The sequence below is a fragment of the Pelophylax lessonae genome, assembly GCF_965119305.1.
Source record: "Pelophylax lessonae genome assembly, chromosome: 2".
NCBI classification, from domain to species: Eukaryota; Metazoa; Chordata; class Amphibia; order Anura; family Ranidae; genus Pelophylax; species Pelophylax lessonae.
In genome coordinates, this window is record NC_138769.1 from 386,680,633 (window position 1) to 386,701,244 (window position 20,612).

Here is a 20,612-nt window from a genome sequence, read left to right on the forward strand (position 1 = left end):
TGTTAAAAACACTTGGAGCTTGCAAGAGATTGCAGGCTGAGGAGAGGATTAAAGTACCAGTTGGCAGCTTGTGTTGTGGGCAAGACAGTGGCTCAGGAAAAGCACAAGCCCCACAATTTGCCAGAGAGCAGTGAAGTAAGCTGCCAGCGTGCGCCGTTGTCTGCTTGTGTTTTGTGAATGACAAACTGCTCCCCAGTAGCGGCCATTCACACAATGCATTGTTACCTATTACTGCAGTCATCGTTGATCTAGCTGGCAGCTGTGGGAGATTGCACGCTTAGTGTAAATTGAGTAGGCGAGACAGGAATGCAAGACAAGGGCTGCAGCTCTTCTGTCTGCGGCAAACAGTGGAGGTGGTGTGCAGTCAGTGAGAAGCTAGTCTCACTTGTACAGAGTTGACAGATAGCTAGCCCCTCCCACCACAAATTTAATGGCGAGAAATGCTATGTGTACTGGATCCCCAGGGAATTTAACACGACTTAAGTTACAATGAGAAGTCCTTAAGGTAGTTATACATAAATGTATGTGTGTATGAGAAAGCACTACACTTGAATCATTACGGAAGTATTTAACCTGTTCAGAGTTAAATGGCCACAATAACCAGATACTGAATTTTTAGGAGCATGCATAAATATGGTAAAAGCAATATTCTTAGCTGAAGAAAAACAAATGTTTTATGCTAAATTATAAATCCTTAAAGTGTCACTTAAGGGACTTTTTTTCCAGTTTCAGGTAAAGTGGAAAGGGATTAGGCACCTTACCTGGTTTACTGCTGTCTGTGCCCCCCGTTAAGGGGATGTACCCTATTTCTTCTGCTTACCATTTTCAAAAGTCAAAGTAAAAGAAAATCCCAAGTTTTGGGTTGACAACAAAATAGGAATAAAGGGGGAAACTACCAATGGAGACATTAGTTCTAGTGAGTTCTTTTGAGGGATTTCCTCTCCCTTCCTGTTTTGGCTATAGGACACAGATGGCGCAAAAAAAAAAAAAAAAAAAAAAAAAAAACAAATACTACCTGGGACTACAATTCTATTTCTCTATCCAAAAATGGGGAAAAACTGAATTTTTGTAAAATCTTACCGTAAAATTCCTTTCTCTGAGTCCTGACAGTCGCCGCCCACTCAGTCTTCACCAATGGGTATTGACCTCTTATCCATAGGAGCAAGCTAGGCATAAGACTTGTTAAATACAAAGTAATTTACATACACACTTATGGGGGCTGTCCCACTGGTCCAATACCCCCCTTCTATCAGCCATCCCAACTCAGTTTGGTAACAAGCAGTTAAAAGTCCAAAGAACCCCAAATAGAGGGACGGCAACTGTCAGAGGACTCAGAGAAAAGAATTACACGGTAAGATTTTACAAAAATTCAGTTCTCTTACGTCCTCTGACAGTCGCCGCCCACTCATAGTCTTCACCAATGGGATGTCCCAAAGCAGTGTAGACATGAGGGGTGGGAAACACAACCGTCAGAAAGGCAACGCAGCACCCACCGCAGAGAAAGGAACCTTATGTGAACGGAAAGGTATCCTCTGGGCAACAGAAAAGCTCAAATGGAGCAAAAACCAGGAAAGCAAACCAACAAGGGGGGGGGGGGGGGGGGGGGGGAACAACCCCAACAGCCAAGGCCCTGCAAAACTAGGGTCCCCTTAAGGCACTGCCGTACACAACTTTGCGGCCAAAGGAGGCATCTGCCGATGCCAGAACATCAAGTTTGTAGAATTTTGAAAAGGTGTGCACAGACAACCAAGTCGCAGCCTTGCACACCTGGACCACCAAAGCCTGATCCCGGAAGGCCCAGGACGCACTCACCGCTCTGGTAGAGTGCACCTTGACAGGGAAGGGCGGTTCCCCTTTCCTTAATCGAATTGGCCTGTACAACCGTCTGTCTGATCCATTTTGAAATGGTCGCCGCAGACGCAGCCTTACCCTTCCGAGGTCCCTCAGGAAGGACAAAAAGAGAATCAGACATCCGAAAAGGATTCAGTGGATGACAGGTAAACCCTGATCGCCCTGACAACATCCAAGGAATGTAAGGCAAACTCCTTAGGAGGTTTAGGATTCGCACAAAGCGAAGGCAAAACAATGTCCTCATTAAGGTGAAAATCAGAAACCACCTTTGGAAGGACTGGCTGGGTCGCAAGACCACCTTATCCCTAAGAACCACCAGGTAAGGGGAGCGGCAAGACAAGGCCGTCAACTCCGACACTCTGCGTGCAGAAGTGATCGCTACCAGAAAAGCAACCTTTCGACAGCAGAGGCAAAGAAATCTCCCTGATGTTTTCAAAGGGAGAACGTTGCAAAACGGACAGAACCAAGTTCAAGTCCCAAGGAGGTAGGGGCGCCCTCCGAGGAGGGGCCAAGTGACGCACACCTTGAATAAAAGGTAAGAATCAAAGAGGTAGAGGCCAGTGGGCGCTGGAAAAGGATGGCCAGTGCAGACAACTGGCCCTTAATCATGGTCAACGCCAGGCGCTGGTCCACACCAGTTTGAATGAAAGGCTAATACCCTCGCCACCGAGTAGGAACGAGGAGGGAGGCCTCTGGATTCACACCAGGCAAAATAAGCCTTCCAGGTACGGTAATAGATCTTACCGGACGAGGCTTTCCTAGCCTTGAGCAAAGTAGGAATGACCTCAGATGAGACCCCTGTCTCTCAGGACCTGGCTTTCAACAGTCATGCCGTTAAAGCCAGCGACTGTAAAGCAGGATGGAAGATCGGTCCCTGAGACAGTAACTGTAGCCGCCATGTAGGCTCGACAGCCAGTTGAATGATGTCCGCGTACCAGGACCGGCGTGGCCAGTCCGGGGCCACGAGAATCACCAACTTCGGTTCCGAGACCTACCTGCGCAGGAACCTGGACAACAACTGAATCGGGGGAGAGGCATACATCAGATACCGATCCGAGGCGTCTGCCAGAGGATTGCGCGTTCTTGCCACGAACCTTCCCACCTTGTTGTTTAGCCAGGACGCAAACAGATCCACATCCGGGGATCCCCATTTTGCACACAGCATTTAAAAAACCTCTGGGTGCAGGGACCATTCCCCCTGGTCCAGGGTCTGGAAGCTCAGACAATCGGCCTGCCAGTTCCACACCCGGAATGTGAACTGCCGAAATCGACGGGAGGCGAGTCTCGGCCCAAGACCGAATGCTGGTCACTTCCTGAGCCCGTCCAGGCACTCCTGGTGCCCCCTTGGTGATTGATGTAAGCCACCGCAGTGGCATTGTCCGTCTGCACCCGTACAGGGCGGCCCTGAAGACGATCCGACCAATGGAGCAGGCACAGCCTGATCGCTCTCAATTCCAAAGATGTTTATCGGTAGGGATGATTCCTCCACCGACCAAGTGCCCTGGGCAGACAGGTTGCCCAGGACGCCACGCCAGCCCGACAGGCTGGCATCCGTGGTAATCACCACTATGGCCGGGGACTGAAGCCACCACAGAAGATCCACTCTGGTTTGGTGACTCAGAGACACCCTCAGGTCCAAGGACTGAGGAAGCCTGTCCCATCTGGCCAGTATCTCCGCCTGGAGAGACCGCGTGTGAAACTGTGCAAACGGTATCGCCTCGAAGGCTGACACCATCAATCCCATGGACTGCATACAGGTCCTGAGTGACGAGGACTCGTTGTCCCCGAGGGACCCGACCTCGCTCTGCAGGGTCCGGAGCTTGTCCTCCGGCAGAGACACCTTCGCTTGGGCAGAGTCCAAGACCATTCCCAAATATGGGAGACGAACCGAAGGAGACAAAGTCGACTTCTGAACGTTGGTGGTCCATCCGAACTCCTAGAGCGTCTGAACCGTAGTGGACAGATCGCGCAGCAGGCTCTGACTGGCACTCGATCTTAACAGGAGATCGTCCAGATAACCCAAGACCGCAATGCCCTGTGCCCGTAATAGGACCAGAACAGGAGCCAGCACTTTGGTAAACACCCTTGGAGCCGAAGAGAGACCGAAAGGTAACGCCAAAAACTTAGTGTTCCTCTGCGATAGCGAACCGGAGGTACCTCTGATGACCCTCGAATATGGGGATGTGTAAATACGCATCCTTTAGGTCGATAGAAGCCAGGAAATCTCCCGGACTCAGGGAGGCCACCACCAAGCGGATCTATTCCATGCGGAATTTAACGCGCACAAAGCGGTTCAGAGCTTTTAAGTCCATAATCGGACGCACCTTGCCCTCCTTTCTGGGCACAGTGAACAGATTCGAGTAAAACCCCCAAAATCTGTCCCGATGTGGCACCGGGACGATTACCCCCTGGGCGAGTAGATCCTGAACCGCCCGATAAAGATCTTGCAGCCGATCTGGGCTCAAATGAAGATTTGAGGGAAAGAGTCTGTCCCCTGGTCGTGAAAGGAATTCGATCTTTTAACCCGATCGAATGATTTCCTGAGCCCACCTGTCCGGACTCTGGAGCAGCCAAGGTTGGAGGAAACCGCACCCACGTCCCCCCACCCCTGAAACAGGTGAGGGCGCCCCGTCAGACAGTAGCGGACTGTGCCGTCGCACCAGCCTGGGCGGCTTTTGGCTTGCCCGCCCAGGGCTTTCTCTGGCCACCCTGGCCCTTGAAAGGTTTTCCCTTGTCCTGCGCCTTGAAGGCATGAAAGGACCCCTGATTTGGTTTAAAGGAGGGGCCCCGCTTACCGCGGAAAAACGTACCCCTAAGATTCTGGGACAACAGAGTGCTCTTGCCCCCAGTGACACCTTTAACCAATTTATTTAGGGATTCTCCAAAAAAACGAGACCCACCATAAGGGATGTCACACAGTCTTCCTCGAAGTCTGGTCAGCCGACCAACTTTTCAACCAAATCAAGCGGCTATTAAGTACTGCGACACTAGATAAGCGCACAGCTAATGGGGCCTCATTCAAGGCCGCATCGCATAAATACATGACCCCTTGATAAATCTGGTCCACCATCCCCAAGCTAGTGGGGGGGCAGAATCAGCCACGAGGGTGCGTCTGAGCACCTTGGTCCAATCCGCCACGGCTTGAGTCACCATGACAGAGGGGAAAATGGGTTTCAGCATGGAACCCGCCACCATGTAGGAATGTCGGGCAAGAGATTCCAGCCTCCTATCCGTAGGATCCCTTAACACCGGAGAATCCTCGGTGGGTACCAGAGTGGCCCTGTTCAATCTGGCCACAGTGTAATCCACTTTGGGAGCCACAGACCAGCTCGAATCTGTAGGGATCTGTGGGTACCAAAAGAGAACCGCTTTCCCGGAGGATTGGGCTCATCCTCTAAATGTAGTGTTTCCTAACAGCAATGATCAGCGCATCCATAGCTGCGAGGTCCTCGGCCGTCCCGGGGGGGGGGGAATCATCCACCCCCGCCTCCCCCTCAGACTGAGAAGAGCGAGACCCTTCAAGGGGCACACTATCTACGGCAACCATGTCAGATTCAGAACAAAGAGCCTAGGTCTTTTTCAAGTATCCCGTTCAGTCATCAAAAGATCCACTTTGGACACTAAAGTCGCAAGTGTGGCAGTCAGAGCAGAAGATTCATAGGAACCTGAATCATCCACCAAAGCTGGGGAAATTTGCTGTCCTGGGATTCTATAAAAATTTTTTTATCAAGGTACTGGCCCTTTAAGCGCACCGCGATCCCCCGCAGTACACCGCTATGAAGGATTCTGGAAGCAGACCCCCAAACAGGAATAAGCTGACTGCCAGAGGTATTCCCACAAAAAAAAAACACAGAAAAGACAGACCCCACAAGTGTTACCACACGCCTGCCGATCTCTGTACAGAAAAGGGAAGTCATGTCACCACTGGAGGCTGAACTAGGACTTCAGACTAAGGAAACATGGTTGCCCATAGAAAGTAATGGGAGGCTCTGGGAAAATGGCCGCCGACATGCTCAGGAGAACACATTGCCACACACAAGATGGCGCCTTAAGGCGCCAAAACACACTACATACATTACTGCAGAAGCGCCCACAGTGAAGCCAGCATGCTGCCCACACCCAAGATGGCGGACCGGCAGTTTTTTAACCCCGCAGGGGTCGCCGCATGTGTCTGCCCCTCCACACACACCATAAAGTGTCACATAGGAGAGGGACCCCCACAAACAAACCCACATAGCGAACTAGCTGAGTTAGAGCCCCCCGCAGGGACCGGGAGAAAGGGAGCCCCAAAAACGCACAGACATTAGGGGATACCAGACACACAGGACTGCCAGCTCCAGACAGAGGCCCCACACAGAATGTACTTACTGTACCCGATGGCGTGGGTGCCTCACATCGACGGGAAACCTCCCACCCCAGAATGGCAGGGTGCTGTCAGCCAAAAATGCAGGACGCTAGCAACGCACGGAACCGTGGTGAGACATCTAGGCGAGGTGGCCACCTCGCAGGCTTGCATCCCCGAGGACAGGGATAGGTCGTTTGCGAGGCCAGGGCATACGCATAGCCTGCTAAACGCTCGATGGCGGGCTGGGATTCCATAAGGCCCTCTGTCCTGGGATACCAGGACGACCAGTGCGACTCCCAGCTCCGCGACATCATCATCTTGAAGTGATGAAACGCTGAGAAATAAACAGCTAGTAATGCAAAGAAAAAAAAAACGCATTTGCAGAAATAAAATCATAAAAAAAATAGAAGGCTGAGACCGTAGCCCCAGCACAGGGAGAGCCTCTCTCACTCCTAACTAAGCACAAGACAAACTGAGTTGGGATGGCTGATAGCAGGGGGGTATTGGACCAGTGGGACAGCCCCCATAGGTGTATCTATGTAAATTACTTGGTTTTTAACAAGTCTTGTGCCTAGCTTGCTCCTATGGATAAGAGGTCAATACCCATTGGTGAAGACTGTATGAGTGGGCGGCAACTGTCAGAGGACGTAAGAGAAAAATGCCTTTAGTGACAGTTTTATGTAAATATCTGCTACAATAATCAAATATTGAATCTATTTTCTCATCTTCCACTAAAATATTGGTGTATAAATATGTACGTCGGTTACTTGAACTCACCATTTGCCAAATTTGCATAATGTTATCTTCAGACACTGAACAGATTACCCAGGGTTCATTTGGATTCCAGCTGAAATCTGAGATCTTTGCTGTGTGTCCACCATGAATAAACTACCAACCAAAAGAAAACATACTGCAATTTGCTGTTTTTTGAATGGCATGAAAGGCTTCAATGCAAGTATGTCAACAAAATATGGCTTACCAAAAGTTCAGGGGGTCCATCCTCAGCATCTTCTGCTGATTGTTCTTCACCAATTTTACTAGACACACATACATATTTGGCATTAAACTTGAATACATTTGTAAATCAGCATATATTAGATTATAAAACCAAATTTTAGATTTTATATGGTAACAAGTTTAAGCACAGTGGGGGGATAAAGGCCAGCAGTTTCTTCCAATTTTTCAGTGAGCCACACATTGCTCATCGTACAATTCCTCCATTCCTCAGTGGGTGCCAGAACAAAAGGAACATCTGTGCCTATATCTGGGAGTTATGCCACCCTGGGCTAGCCAACATAGCTGAAGACTTTGAACATAAAGAGGTCAGTGGTGACTGGGTAACGAGAGATACTGAATGTTGCATTGCTAGAGCAATGGCATTTTGAAAGTAAATGTGCTATAATCCCAAAATATCCAGTGCCTACTTGATCATCAGAAGAGCCCTGGGGGACCTATATGTTTTGTTCTCTTTGAGCCACATGACAACTAAAGTCAAAAAGAGTAGATTGACCTTTTAATCTGAATTGCGACTAGTAAAGACCTTACCTCAAATCCCAGACATTCAGCCTGCGGTCGGTACCACTTGATGCAAGGATGGTTTCATTATGAGGTGACCAGTGAACCTTGTCCAAATAAAGAAAAAAGGGTAAAAAAAAATAAACAAAATGGGACCACATTGACATCACTAAATATAATGCTCCAAATAAGTCCGCCACATGAACAAAGTCAAGCCAGCAAGAACAAAATCTAAGCATTTCCATTAGAAGATTAGGTTTAATAAATCAGCAAAAAACAAATCTGCACTTCTCTCCGCCAATGTACCAAGGCAAATACACAACTTAAATTTGCTCTTCTGTATGGTGGAGCTCTCCTTTGACAACAATAGAGAGAAAGATAAGCTTCCCTTCTGCAGCTAACGTGCTACTAAACTAGGGATACTTAAACAGTAATACACTCACCTGGAAAATCTCATCTTTATGAGATTCAAACGAATGAAGCTTCAGTTTTAGATTTCTTAAGTCCCACAGGGCAACAGTCTAAAAAAAAAAAAAAAAAAAGCATAAAAAAGGGGCTAAATCAGCAACCTTCATGACATTTAAAGTGGTTGTAAAAGCTCACGATTAACCTTCATGCATTTTATGCACGAAGGTAAAAAAAAAAAGCCCCAAACACCTGCCCCCCACCCCCAACACCTACCTGAACCCCCTCTTGATCCAGAGATGTGCACGAGTTCCTTGGCTCTCTGGGGACCCTGCCTCATTGGCTAAAACAGCAGCAGGAGCCATTGGCTGTCAATCACAGCTACTAAGCCAGTGAAGGGGGGGGCGGTGCCGAGCTGCAACTGTGTGAACGGACACACAGTGCACTGGCTTGGGAGCGCGCCCCATTGCAAGTGGCTTGCGCTGGGGGCAATCGACAGGAAGGAGGGGCCAGGAGCACCAGTGGGGGATCCAAGAAAAGGAGGATCAGTGCTGCTATGTGCAAAACCGCTGCACAGGGTAGGCAAGTATATAACATGTTTCCTTTTTGTTTTTTAAAGCGTTTAATATCAATTTTAAAATGGCTCATGGTAAAACCACCACCACATTTTTGCGGTTTGAAAAATAGTGGCAAACACTTCCATAGGATATAAAATCTCAGACCATAGTCTGAGAAACAAATTAGCGGGAAACCGACTGTTAAGAGTAAAATTCCTGGTTTGCTAGTCATGGGATAGCTTGCCTTTTTTTCCCCCAAAATGCTGTTCAAGTCACAATTAAAAGAACAGTTTTATCTAATGTGGCTCAAGTTAAAAATGAAGAGGTAAAGGTCTCGCATGGCTTTTGGCAACAAATTTTCTTTAATGCGACATCACGAGTCTAAATAACCCCCCCCCCCCCCCCCCCAATTGATCAACTTGGGTACAACCAGCCTTCTGGATCCGCTTACAATTATCTGTAGCAGCTGTTTAAAGCCACTAGCGATAATCACTGTCTTTTCCCGGCAAAGACACCTTCCCCGCCCGCCAAGGGTAAAATACAATTATTTTGGCAGGAAGGATTCTTTGTCAGCACTATCCTTGTTGATGGGGGAATCCTGAAAATTTCTTTCCTGCAACACGTGGTCAATTCAAAATAACCTTTTGCAATCAAATCAGGCACTAACCTTATCAGCAGACCCTGTGGCCAGGATAAACTCGCTATATGGATTGAACGACAAACAGTTGACCTCTGCAGTGTGTGCGTCTACTGAATGACTTGGTTTTGATGTTGTATTAGACCGGGTGTCCCAACTGGCAAAATAAAATTAAAGTTTTTAAATCACACGAGATGCAATGACTTCACCCCATTCCCCAAAGTTTTACCCATATTATAAAATTTGCAGTATTCAGAATACAGTTATAAAACAAAGTTGATGTGGAAAGACAGCAAAACACTTGAAAATGTTTTATTGTGATTTTACATAATACATATAACAAATACAAAACAAAAACTATAAGCGCCGGTTCACACTGCAGCGACGCTACTTCGCACCGCGCCGCTACCTCGGAGCGGCCGCCACGGACTTCATAACATTGAAGTCTATGGCGGTCGCCCCAAAGAAGCTCCGGACCCTTTTTCTAGGTCGGAGCGACTTGTGTCGCTCCTATTAGAACGGGTCCGCAGCTTCCCTATGGGAGGCGACCTGCGGCGACCTGTGAGGCGACCAGGTCGCCTCACAGGTCGCCCTAGTGTGAACCGGCACTAAGGCAGTGTATAAGAAGAAAGGGACAAAGCCCCTTAAGTTGGACACATTGTCTAAGCTAGACCTAAAACATTTCAGTATAAAAGAAATTCCTCCCCCTTCCTGCCTCCCCATCCCCTGACCAGATACAGCTTAATCTTGCAATTGAGAAAGTAGAGAAAAAAAAAAAACTTCAGGATATAGAATGCCCCAGATATCATTGGTTGGATGTGAAGGCACAAAATTAACCATTAGCCATCCAGCCCTTAAAGTGGAGTTCCACCCTAAAATGATACTTACCTCCATCTTCTCGCTCCAGGTCACCTGAAAAACAAATGGATAATCGCAATTTTTTCTTCTTCTTTTTTTACTTACCTCGTTTAGAAGATAATATACTCACCTTACTTCTTCCTCCCCTCGGCGGCCACGGCGATTCGTCACTTCCTGGCTTGCAATGATTCCTGGGAGCTGAACGCCATCGCTCCCAGGAATCAATGCGCCTGCACCGGCCCCGACGTCAGTTCCGGTGCAGGCGCCGTCATACCTTGCAAAACAGCTTCTGGGCATGCCCAGAAGCTGTGCTGGGATGACGCTGCAGCCCCGGAAGTGACAGCGGGGCCGGTGCAGTGCATCGTGGGACCGAAGACGACGGAAGAGGACACAGAAGAGGATCGCACTGGCTTCAAGCTGCCCACACCTGAGATGGCAGCGCTGGAGAATACATTTTCAAAGTATTTCGTCTTGCAGGTAAGTGCAACCCGGGACAGATCAGAGGCTAGCCATTGTGGAATGCACTAGCCCTGACTGTCCCGGGGGTATTTTTATTTAAAAAAAAAAGTTCACTGGCTGGAACTCCGCTTTAATATAGGTGTGTGTTTACATCTCAGAGGTCCATAGGGCTATTTAAAATTAAGTAGCTCCCTTATAAAACCGCATGTTTATTTCTAAAATGGGTAATTCCACCCCACTGTAGAAGTTGAGTTAATCCATGACTGCCATATTTTCACCTTTTTTTTTTATTACAACGCCGGGATATATACAAGCCAGATTCCAAAAAAGTAGGACACTACAAATTGTTAATTAAAACAGAATGAAATGTGGAAGTTTCAAATTTCAATATTTTGTTCAGAATACAACAGATGACATATCAAATGTTAAAACTGAGAAAAGTTATTTTAAAAAGGGAAAAAGTTATTTCTTAAAACTCATGTCACCAGGCCATGTTTACCACTGTGGCATCCCCTCTTTTTATAATAGTCTGCAATCGTCTGGGGACTGAGGAGACAAGTTGCTCAAGTTTAGGAATGTCCCATTCTTGTCTAATACAGGCTTCTAGGTGCTCAAACTGTCTTAGGTCTTTGTCGCACTCTTTATGGTGCACCAAATGTTTTCTATGGGTAAAAGATCTTGACTGCAGGCTGGCCATTTCAGTACCTGGATCCTCCTACGCAGCCATGATGTTGTAATTGATGCAGTATGTGGTCTGGCATTGTCATGGAAAATGCAAGGTCTTCCCTGAAAGACGACGTCTGGATGGGAGCATATGTTGTTCTAGAACTTGGACATACCTTTCAGCATTGACGGTGCCTTTCCAGATGTGTAAGCTGCCCATGCCACAGGCACTCATGCAACCCCAAAGCATCAGAGATGTAGGCTTCTGAACTGAGCACTGATAACTTGGGTTGTCCTTGTCCCCTTTAGTCCGGATGACATGGCGATCCCAGTTTTCCAAAAAGAACTTAAAATTTTGATTTGTCTGACCACAGAACAGTTTTCCACAGTCCATTTTAAATGAACCTTGGCCCAGAGAAAATGCCTGCGCTTCTGGATCGCATTTAGATATGGCTTCTTTTTTGGCCTATAGAGTTTTAGCCGGGAACGGCGGTTGGCACGGTGGTTTGTGTCACAATGTTTTCTGGAAGTATTCCTGAGCCCATGTAGTGATTTCCATTACAGTAGCATTCCTGTATGTGATGCAGCGCCATCATTTTTGAGAAACTTTCTGATATTGCTCCACTATTTTTCGCCACAGCAATGGGGGAATTGGTGATCCTCTGCTCATCTTCACTGAGAGACACTGCCACTCAGAGGGTCTTTTTATACCCAATGTTGCCAATTGACCTAATAAGTTGCAAATTGGTCCTCCACCTGTTCCTTCTATGTACATTTAACTTTCCAGCCTCTTATGCTGCTACCGGTCCCAACTTTTTTGGAATGTGTAGCCCTCGTGAAATCCAAAATGAGCCAATATTTGGCATGACATTTCAAAAGGTCTCACTTTCAACATCTGATATGTTATCAATATTATATTGTGAATAAAATAAGTTTGAGATTTGTAAATGAGTCCATTCCTTTTTTACTCACAATTTGTGCCGTGTCCCAACTTTTTTGGAATTGGGTTGTACATTGCCCTATAAAAAAAGGGTACCATTGAGTTTACCAGTCCTTTCCAAAAGGAAATAGGGACACACTTTTTTCCAGTGTGCAAAAGTAAAGCTTTTCTACCATAGGATATTTATGAGTGTTCTATGAGCAAGGAAGGAATGGCACAACTACTTCCACCAAGCCTAGTAGACAAACCCTAACTGACATAGGAATGGGGACTGCTAGAACCTTTGAAATACATGAAATACAGGTGACCTCAGTTCAAAGTCTGGATTGCTGACACCTCCAAAAGATATGGTCAGAATTGGCGGGAGAAAAACAGCGACAACACTTAAAATATAAAAAGGTATGAATTAGGCAAATGTCTTGCTTTTAGTTTATCAAAACGTCAGATCTCCTTCCCTTGTGATTTCCCCCAAAGTCTTGATGCCCCTGGTCGCCCATATCATGGGATCAGGCAGGGAAGTAAGTGTGAAAAACAAGGATTCATCCGGGGGGGGGGGGGGGGGGGTGGACAGCGATATGCCATTATAACTTGGGTATGCCAATTTAGTCGTTACTGCCTATGCTTTAATGGTAGCTCTCATTACCAGGGTCAAGGGGAGGTCAGACCCAAGGCCTCTGTACAGTGCCAACCTCAGACTCTCATATGACCCAAGCTGTACTTCAAGTACTGTGGCCGAGTCCCCATCTGCTTTCAGCCAGTGTCGGGAAAACACCATCTGCCCTGCCAGGTAGTATTTTTGCCCATCCAGCAGTACCAACCCACCCTGGCCCCAGGGTTCTTGCAAAACCCTAAGCCCTATACGGGGGTACCCTGGAGACCAGAGAAAGGATCCAATAAAATTTCCTGAAATTGGATTTAGGTACCCAAATTGGAGAGTGCCACAGGAAACCTAGAATAACTGGCAGTACCTTCATTTTAAGAAGACCTTCTCCCAATCAGTGACAAGTAATTTTTTCCCCATGCCTGTACTTTCTGCTTGAGTTGTGCTACCAGTGAGAGAAGGGTCAATGTAAAATAGTCCTGTACCCCTTTGTGGCAACCTGAACACCTAGATATGTAAGAGGAGACCCACCGTAACGGGAGGCTGGAGTCTGCCACGGTCTTTGCCCTGTCATCTTATAGTAAGATGGAAGATTTCCCCCCCATTTTACCTTAAGTCCAGATTATATAGCAAACTCATTTAGAATGGTTAGCGCTGCTTTGGGAGAGGGACCTGGGTCTTTAAGGAATAAGAGTAGGTCATATGCAAATAAAGCTAGGCATTCCCGTATTGATCGGCAGCTGGGAGGCATGTCCCCCCCTCTTTGTTTCCTACTGCCAACAAAGCATCACAGCCTCAGCATGAGTACAGCCCTGGCCCCTGATCGACTGCATGTTTTGTTTAGGTAGGTTGTTTCTGGGCAGTAATACAGCAGCAAAAAAACACCCCACACATACCTGAGGAACAGCTAGTTCTGTGATTAGAAAGATCATGCTGAGAAAGCTCAACGAGGAATAGGGAGACCGCGCTGACAGTTTTGTAGCAAAGGGAGGTCCCCCCCCCCCCCCCAGCATTAGTGTAGGGTTTCCAATAAAGTGCTCAGTTGGTGTATGTACGCAAGATCAAATGAAGAGGGGAAGAAAGGAAAAGAGAAAAGAAAAAAGTTTACTTACATCATAAGCTTCTGATCATCTGCAACAGAGCCAAACAAAGATTCATGCAAAAGGTGCCAGGCTACATCTTCTACCACCGCAGAATGGCCCGTAAAAATGGCTTTAGCATCAACTATTTTCCCCTCTTTTGGTCCAGCACTTATATCCCACAAGCAAACAGTCTGAAAACAGAATAAGATTTTAGTAATCAGTCTAACCTACCTAAAAAGGAAAGAATTTTAAATGTAACTGGAAACCATTAAAATACGTGTATCACCAAAACATTTTGCAGTCCAGTTCAGCCACTTATCACAGGAAAGCCACTGTTGTAGTGTAGCTTTTGTTACCTACTGAACTATGAGTGAGCACCACCACATTGTGCTTTCCCACCTGTGCAAGATGTCTATTTGCCCTTCCAGTCCATTATGCTTCAAGCTTGGCAGCATGTTAAAGAGCTTTAAACTGCGACCAAACATTTGTTGAGTGCAAGATATACATACCTAACTACATACATACACATACCCAACTACATACATACCCACACGTAAAGCTGTACAAAACCTTTAACCAAGTTTAACAAATGCATAACTGGTCTTCATATTTTCCTAAAGTTCAAATACAGGGATAAAAACCAATTTAAAAAAAAAAAAAAAATTGATAGCGTCACAAAACTGTCTGGCTTGATTAATAGATTTTCTACCTCCCAGCAGTAGTAACAGAATTTAGAATGTCACTAATAACTACCTAAAGTATAACTAAAGGCAGAACTTTAGTTATGGATAGAGTGGAGAGGGAACATTAACACCTGTCAGGTTTTCATTGCTGTCAGTGCCCCTAATAGGGAGATTCACACTATTTGCCATGTTTCTATTATTGAAACTTGGAAAAAACAAAAACCACACAAATGTTATGTCCCCAGAACAGTAAGCAATGGGAAACCTTACACTGGAACCTTACTAGATCTGGCCAGGGATTCTCATTCGATTTCCTCTCATTTCCAGTTTTAGTTATAGGACAGGAAATGAATGGAAATGCATCGTAGCTTACTTACATGGTCATCGGATGCACTGAGTAGGTGTCCACTTAGATTAGAATTCCAAGACAGTCCATAACCCTCTTTTTGGTGCCCTCTCAATCGGAGATCCGGGCTGCACTCTCCACTGGGGTCTACAAAGGAAAAAAAAAAAAAACAGCAGGTACCTGTATTGGTAATTCCCTTCTAGAAAAACTTCTACAAGCAACCATAAAAATTTGTTCCTCCCAAAAAATGTAAGTAAACTCCGCCTTCTGCTTTAAAAAATGCTGCCAAGAACATAAGATTAGCTTAAACTTTTACTGTTAAAGTCTGCTAAAACTGTACGAAAAAAGGCTAAACCTGGTCAGACTCAAGAAAATGGTGTCCCATTAGAGAAGTCCAGGTCTAAGAGCAGCAGACACTCCAGCCAGCAATTGAGTTTAACCAAGCTATAAAATTAAATATGAAAGTTTGGAACAATGCATCAACTAGACTGTAAAAGATATTGTAAACAATGAGTATTCTTACCTGCTGACCTATCAATTTCAATATCATGGCTGCAGCCATGATCTTGTATCTTAACAGCCAGCGATCTAATGTTTAACATAAGTGATCCAAGAGGTTTTACGATACCCAGATGGTCCTGCCAGCACCCACTGTAAACTGCCAGGATGGCTTCACTTAAGCTGGCCATACATTATACAATTTTCTTAAGATTTACCTTCAACTATGTAGTGCAAGGGTCTGCCTGATTGCTTGGAAATTAAACGTATTTAGGTATGACTTCATGATTTTGGAAAATCTAAAAAAAAGGAGAAAATTTATACAATGTATGGCCAGCCTTCGACATGGAGGAACACCCTAATCTCCTCTGACTAATTGGAGACTATGCTTTCATCACCTCCAGTTTTTAAAGCAGTCATGCCCCGGCTGTTACAGCCAGGAAAACAGCTAATCAAGAATGATTTGTGGTTTGCCGCTTTTGGAGGGTTGGAGAGACATTGAGGGTCTAACAACCCCTTGATGTCTCCATAAAGAGCGTTCCTGTCACCAGCCAAAAGCCATCACATAGCTTCCGATAGATTCATAAATTCTGTAAAAAAAAATAATCTCACGTGCAATAAAATTTTGAGCCTTTACACGATTGGTGTATTTATTTAACATCCTATATAAAACTTACCACAAAATTAGGGTATTCTCTGTTTGCATGCACTAAACCCTTTGTGTATTTTTCCTGAAAATTTGCTCTTGATAATCGGCTGTGCAAAAAATGGGTCATAAAATAGCAACTTCCACCATTTTATTCTCCGGTGCCTTTGCTTGTTATTTTTAGCCCAAATGCTGATTGTAACATGTATATCACAAATTGACCCAGACAGCAAGTGGTTAAAAGCAGTATTCACCAAGGTGAAAAAGTAAAGAACAAAATCAAAATGGCTCATTAGCTACAGATTTGAGGCCTGGTTGAATTTCATTCTTAAGTACTCAAAATTTTCTTTGCCTTTAATATTCAAAACTGGAATAAATGTAGGAAAATAGTATATAAGCTTTAGTTTTTAAACAGATGCATTTTACAAACATTCTACAGACAGTACTCCCAATCTTTGGTGTCAGCATGTTCTACCCTTAAAAGCATCTCAACCTCATTCTCCATAAAGCCCCTAGCAAAAGAGCATGTAGGCAGGAACATAGGAGGTGAAGAATAAATTCAGCTTGGGGTGACTAGATCACACCCAGGAGGCAGCATCCAGCTGCAGTCTCAGGCCTTCTTAATGTCTACACCAGGGGGCCTCCAAACTAAGGGGTCAGTATACTTTTCCTTCAGACTGGGGGCCAGACTGATGCCAGTGGGAGTAGAACATGTCCTTGTGCCACTGGGAGGAAATATAGTGCCCCTCTGCTGGCGCCGCTGGGAAGACTGGTGCCCAGCCGCTGGTGCCAAAAGGACGAGAAGCGCAATTCTAGGCGTCAGTGGATGGAATAGTGCTCCAAAGGGGCATTTAAGCAAGCAAAAGGCCGGAGTTTGGAGACCCCCTGATCGAGACAATGGTTGCTTCTACAAGTAATAGTATATATACACACACTGAACAAAAATTCTAAAAGCAACACTTGTTTTTGACCCCATTTTTCATGAGCTGAACTCCGATTTTAGAAAACCGGGATTCATCCATGAAGAGAACACCTCTCCCAAGTGCCAGACGCCATAGAAAGTGAGCATTTGTCCACTCAAGTCAGTTACGTGACAAACTGCAGTCAGGTGGAAACCCCGAGGACGAGCATGCAAAAATTCTTTGGTTAGGCAAACCGATTGTTGCACAGCTTGGAGGTCCTGGGCTGGTGTGGTTACACTGTCTGCAGTTGTGAGGCTGGTTGGATGTACTGCCAAATTTTCTGAAACGCCTTTGGAGACAGCTTATGGTAGACATATGAAAAGTCAATTTATGGGCAACCGCTCTGGTGGACATTCCTGCAGTCAACATGCCAATTGCACCTCCCTCAAAACTTGCGACATCTGTGGCATTGTGCTGTGTGATAAAACTGCACATTTTAGAGTGGCCTTTTATTGTGGCCAAATGTGAAAAAGAATAATCAGCGCAAACCAAATTCAAATAAAAATACAATCTCGTGCACAAGGCTGCAAACAATCAGTGCCAAACACAAAACACCTGTGAGATCAATAAATAATAATATTGCTGTGCCAAGTGAACATTAATTAATTGGAGATAAATCAGTGCTAAATAAGTGATAAATCCATATCATGTGAAAATAAATCCAGTGATATAAATCAAATAGTCCCAATCAGGTGATATAAAATCACTAAAAAAATTAATAATAAGTCCCAAATCACACATCAAAGATCGTGTCAAATAACGTGACTAAAATCTTCATCCAAAGAATGATTAAAGGTGCTGCATGCTCCACTCCAAAGTGCTCCAAGTGACAGGTGACAAACTAGCAGCTCACCTCAAGGAGAGACTCCTAAGAGTCAAAACACGCATTAGAATATTTCAATAGCCTGGTCTTCCAATCACCACCTCCTGCTTCTTTCTCCAAACATATGCAGCATCGGTGTGGGAATACAAAAACACAAGATCTAGTGCTCTCTGCTAAGATGGGTTTATTAAATCAGCATAGACATCGGTATTACACTTACATTCTTTAGCACTTCAAGCAGTGCGGGCTGTCAGCACATCAAACTCTGCCTGCCTGTATTCTTCCGGGAATCGGCGTGATGACGTCATCACGCCGATTCCCGGAAGAATACAGGCAGGCAGAGTTTGATGTGCTGACAGCCCGCACTGCTTGAAGTGCTAAAGAATGTAAGTGTAATACCGATGTCTATGCTGATTTAATAAACCCATCTTAGCAGAGAGCACTAGATCTTGTGTTTTTGTATTCCCACACCGATGCTGCATATGTTTGGAGAAAGAAGCAGGAGGTGGTGATTGGAAGACCAGGCTATTGGAATATTCTAATGCGTGTTTTGACTCTTAGGAGTCTCTCCTTGAGGTGAGCTGCTAGTTTGTCACCTGTCACTTGGAGCACTTTGGAGTGGAGCATGCAGCACCTTTAATCATTCTTTTATTGTGGCCAGCCTAAGGCACACCTGTGCAGTAATCATGCTGTCTAATCAGCATCTTGATATGCCACACCTGTGAGGTGGAAGGATTCAGGCTTAGATCTTGGATTTCAGCTCATGAAAAATGGTGCAAAATGAAAAAAAAAAAGTTGCGTTTAATTTTGTTCATTGTATAAAATACATTAAATGCAGTCTTAGGAGAAGATTGTTGAAATTAATCTGATTACAAGGTCTCTAAAGCCAACCCTGTCGAGAACATTGAAGTACTCTTCCCTTTATTTCCCCACCACCCCATTTGCCAGGAATGTGGAGCCCTGTGCAGATACCACTCTGGTTGATCCCTACACTCTACCCCCTTTTGTAAGCTCAGAGGGCCGATATTGACTTTTACCGATATCTGTATCTGCCCCGGAACTAGCCGATATTACCGATTCCAAATCTTGTTCATTTAAGGGTAAAATTAAGTCACATAACATAATTCCGTTTACAAATTTTATTGAATATGCCACTCATATGTACAAAAGATATAAGCAATTCCACATTAGCAGATCTGCTCGCAGATCGGTATCCCTCATCCACCTGCCGTACGTGATACCGCTCCGTCCCTCACCCACCCTATACCAACCGTGGTTACGCCGTGACCTCCGAGATCATATGCCGGACATAGCGGTATTACCTGGGTTTCATTTACAGCAAGTGGGGGGCCCGAGAGGAGAAAAAAAAAAAATAAAATAATCAAGTAGCCTACCGCTACTGGGCCAAGGAGAATCTATGTTTTCCCCCAATTTCCTCCCCATGGCGAATGAGGAGCACCCCCCTTCTCCCCGCCCGGGGACATTAATTGTTTTTTGGGACAGACAGCTTGAGGATAAACTTCGCCAATTTTTTTGTTGTTGTGTCCAGCGCTTTTTGGACCAGTCTCATTGAATCTTCTGGATTGACGAAGGGGTCTTTTCCCCCTTGCTCTTATTGGTTTGAGGAAATCTCTTGTTTTTGGCTGCGGTTCTGTCCCAATACCGTTTCCAGGTCAGGGCCGAACAGTAAATCGCCTGTTAAGTGGATGCCACATAATCTGTTTTTGAAGGGGGTGTCTCCTTCCCAAGGGTTCAGCCACGGGCCTCTCCTAGCTGAATGAAGCCAGTGGTTCTGGCTGATATCCTCATGGATTCTGGTGACGCGTCTGCCAGGAAAGCTGCCACTCTGATTAGAGTGGGAACTGTTAACAGTTCCCCTTGGGGTGTCCCCTTCTAGCAACTGTCAGACTAATAGGTGCAAGGTGGAAGTGGTGGCTGGATTTAGATTTGCACCTTCCCAGGCTCTTCTTAGAAGTGCTTCTATCTTTTTATCCATAGGATCACTGAGAGTCTTTGAGTCATAAGCTAAGTCAGCTTGGTTTGCGATTCGGGTGAGCGAGGCATCTGCCTTGGGGCATTTAGCCCAGAGTTTAGTATCCTCTGAACGGATACCTGCACCTAATTGCAGCTTGGGTAAAGCACTTTTCTGGTTCTATCCATTCCTTAACCAAGTATATACATACACACTCGTACTGGAAAATTTCTAGGATTTTCGGTTGTAAACCTTTGTACACCGTGTAGAGAAAGCTCTGCAATCTTTTGCTCTTTGATACCCACTGTATCTGTCATGGCTCTCAGTAAATTATCTGTATTCAGAGGGAAAAAAGTTTACCCTCTGATGCTGGGTCCTCATTATCTTGAGACCGAGAAAAAGGCCCCCCTTCGTATTTTGATCCTGAGCCAGTTGCATCAGATCCTTGCTCCACCTAATCCCTGCTGCATGAGGGGGGGGGGTGGTGTCTTGCAGGTAAATTGACTGCTGGCCTGGCTGGAGCCTCCAGTTTTTCTATGATTGTACAAAGGGGACCAATTGTGCTTTTAATCTCCTTTTTAAAAGAATTAAGCATATGATTAATAAGAAGATTTGAGGAACCCCTGTGACTTTGACCAACATTTTATTGATGCATTTCTGGCATAGGGGTTTTCTCCATTCTGGAGGAAACTTGTGACCACAAGAAGTGCATGCCTTGCTACTTGGTCTTTGCCGCCTTCTCTCCTGGGGTCTTTGTAAGCAAGCACAA

The 20,612-nt window shown here is 45.6% G+C and overlaps 1 protein-coding gene across 2 annotated transcripts in view; it reads right to left on the minus strand.

Annotated features, from left to right (window-relative positions):
• RBBP7 (RB binding protein 7, chromatin remodeling factor) overlaps window positions 1–20,612 on the minus strand; it is a 39,936-nt gene that overhangs the window by 610 nt on the left and 18,714 nt on the right. Inside the window, exons 5-11 of one of the 2 annotated variants that reach the window (XM_082246879.1) lie at window positions 14,974–15,089; window positions 13,944–14,104; window positions 9,341–9,467; window positions 8,155–8,232; window positions 7,742–7,818; window positions 7,176–7,233; window positions 6,974–7,084 (exon numbers count right to left, since the gene is read on the minus strand). In XM_082246879.1, the coding sequence (XP_082103005.1) occupies window positions 6,974–7,084; window positions 7,176–7,233; window positions 7,742–7,818; window positions 8,155–8,232; window positions 9,341–9,467; window positions 13,944–14,104; window positions 14,974–15,089 (728 nt within the window). Of the gene's footprint in view, window positions 1–6,973; window positions 7,085–7,175; window positions 7,234–7,741; window positions 7,824–8,153; window positions 8,233–9,340; window positions 9,468–13,943; window positions 14,105–14,973; window positions 15,090–20,612 lie in introns of both variants that reach the window. The other variant, XM_082246878.1, reaches the window with a different exon arrangement.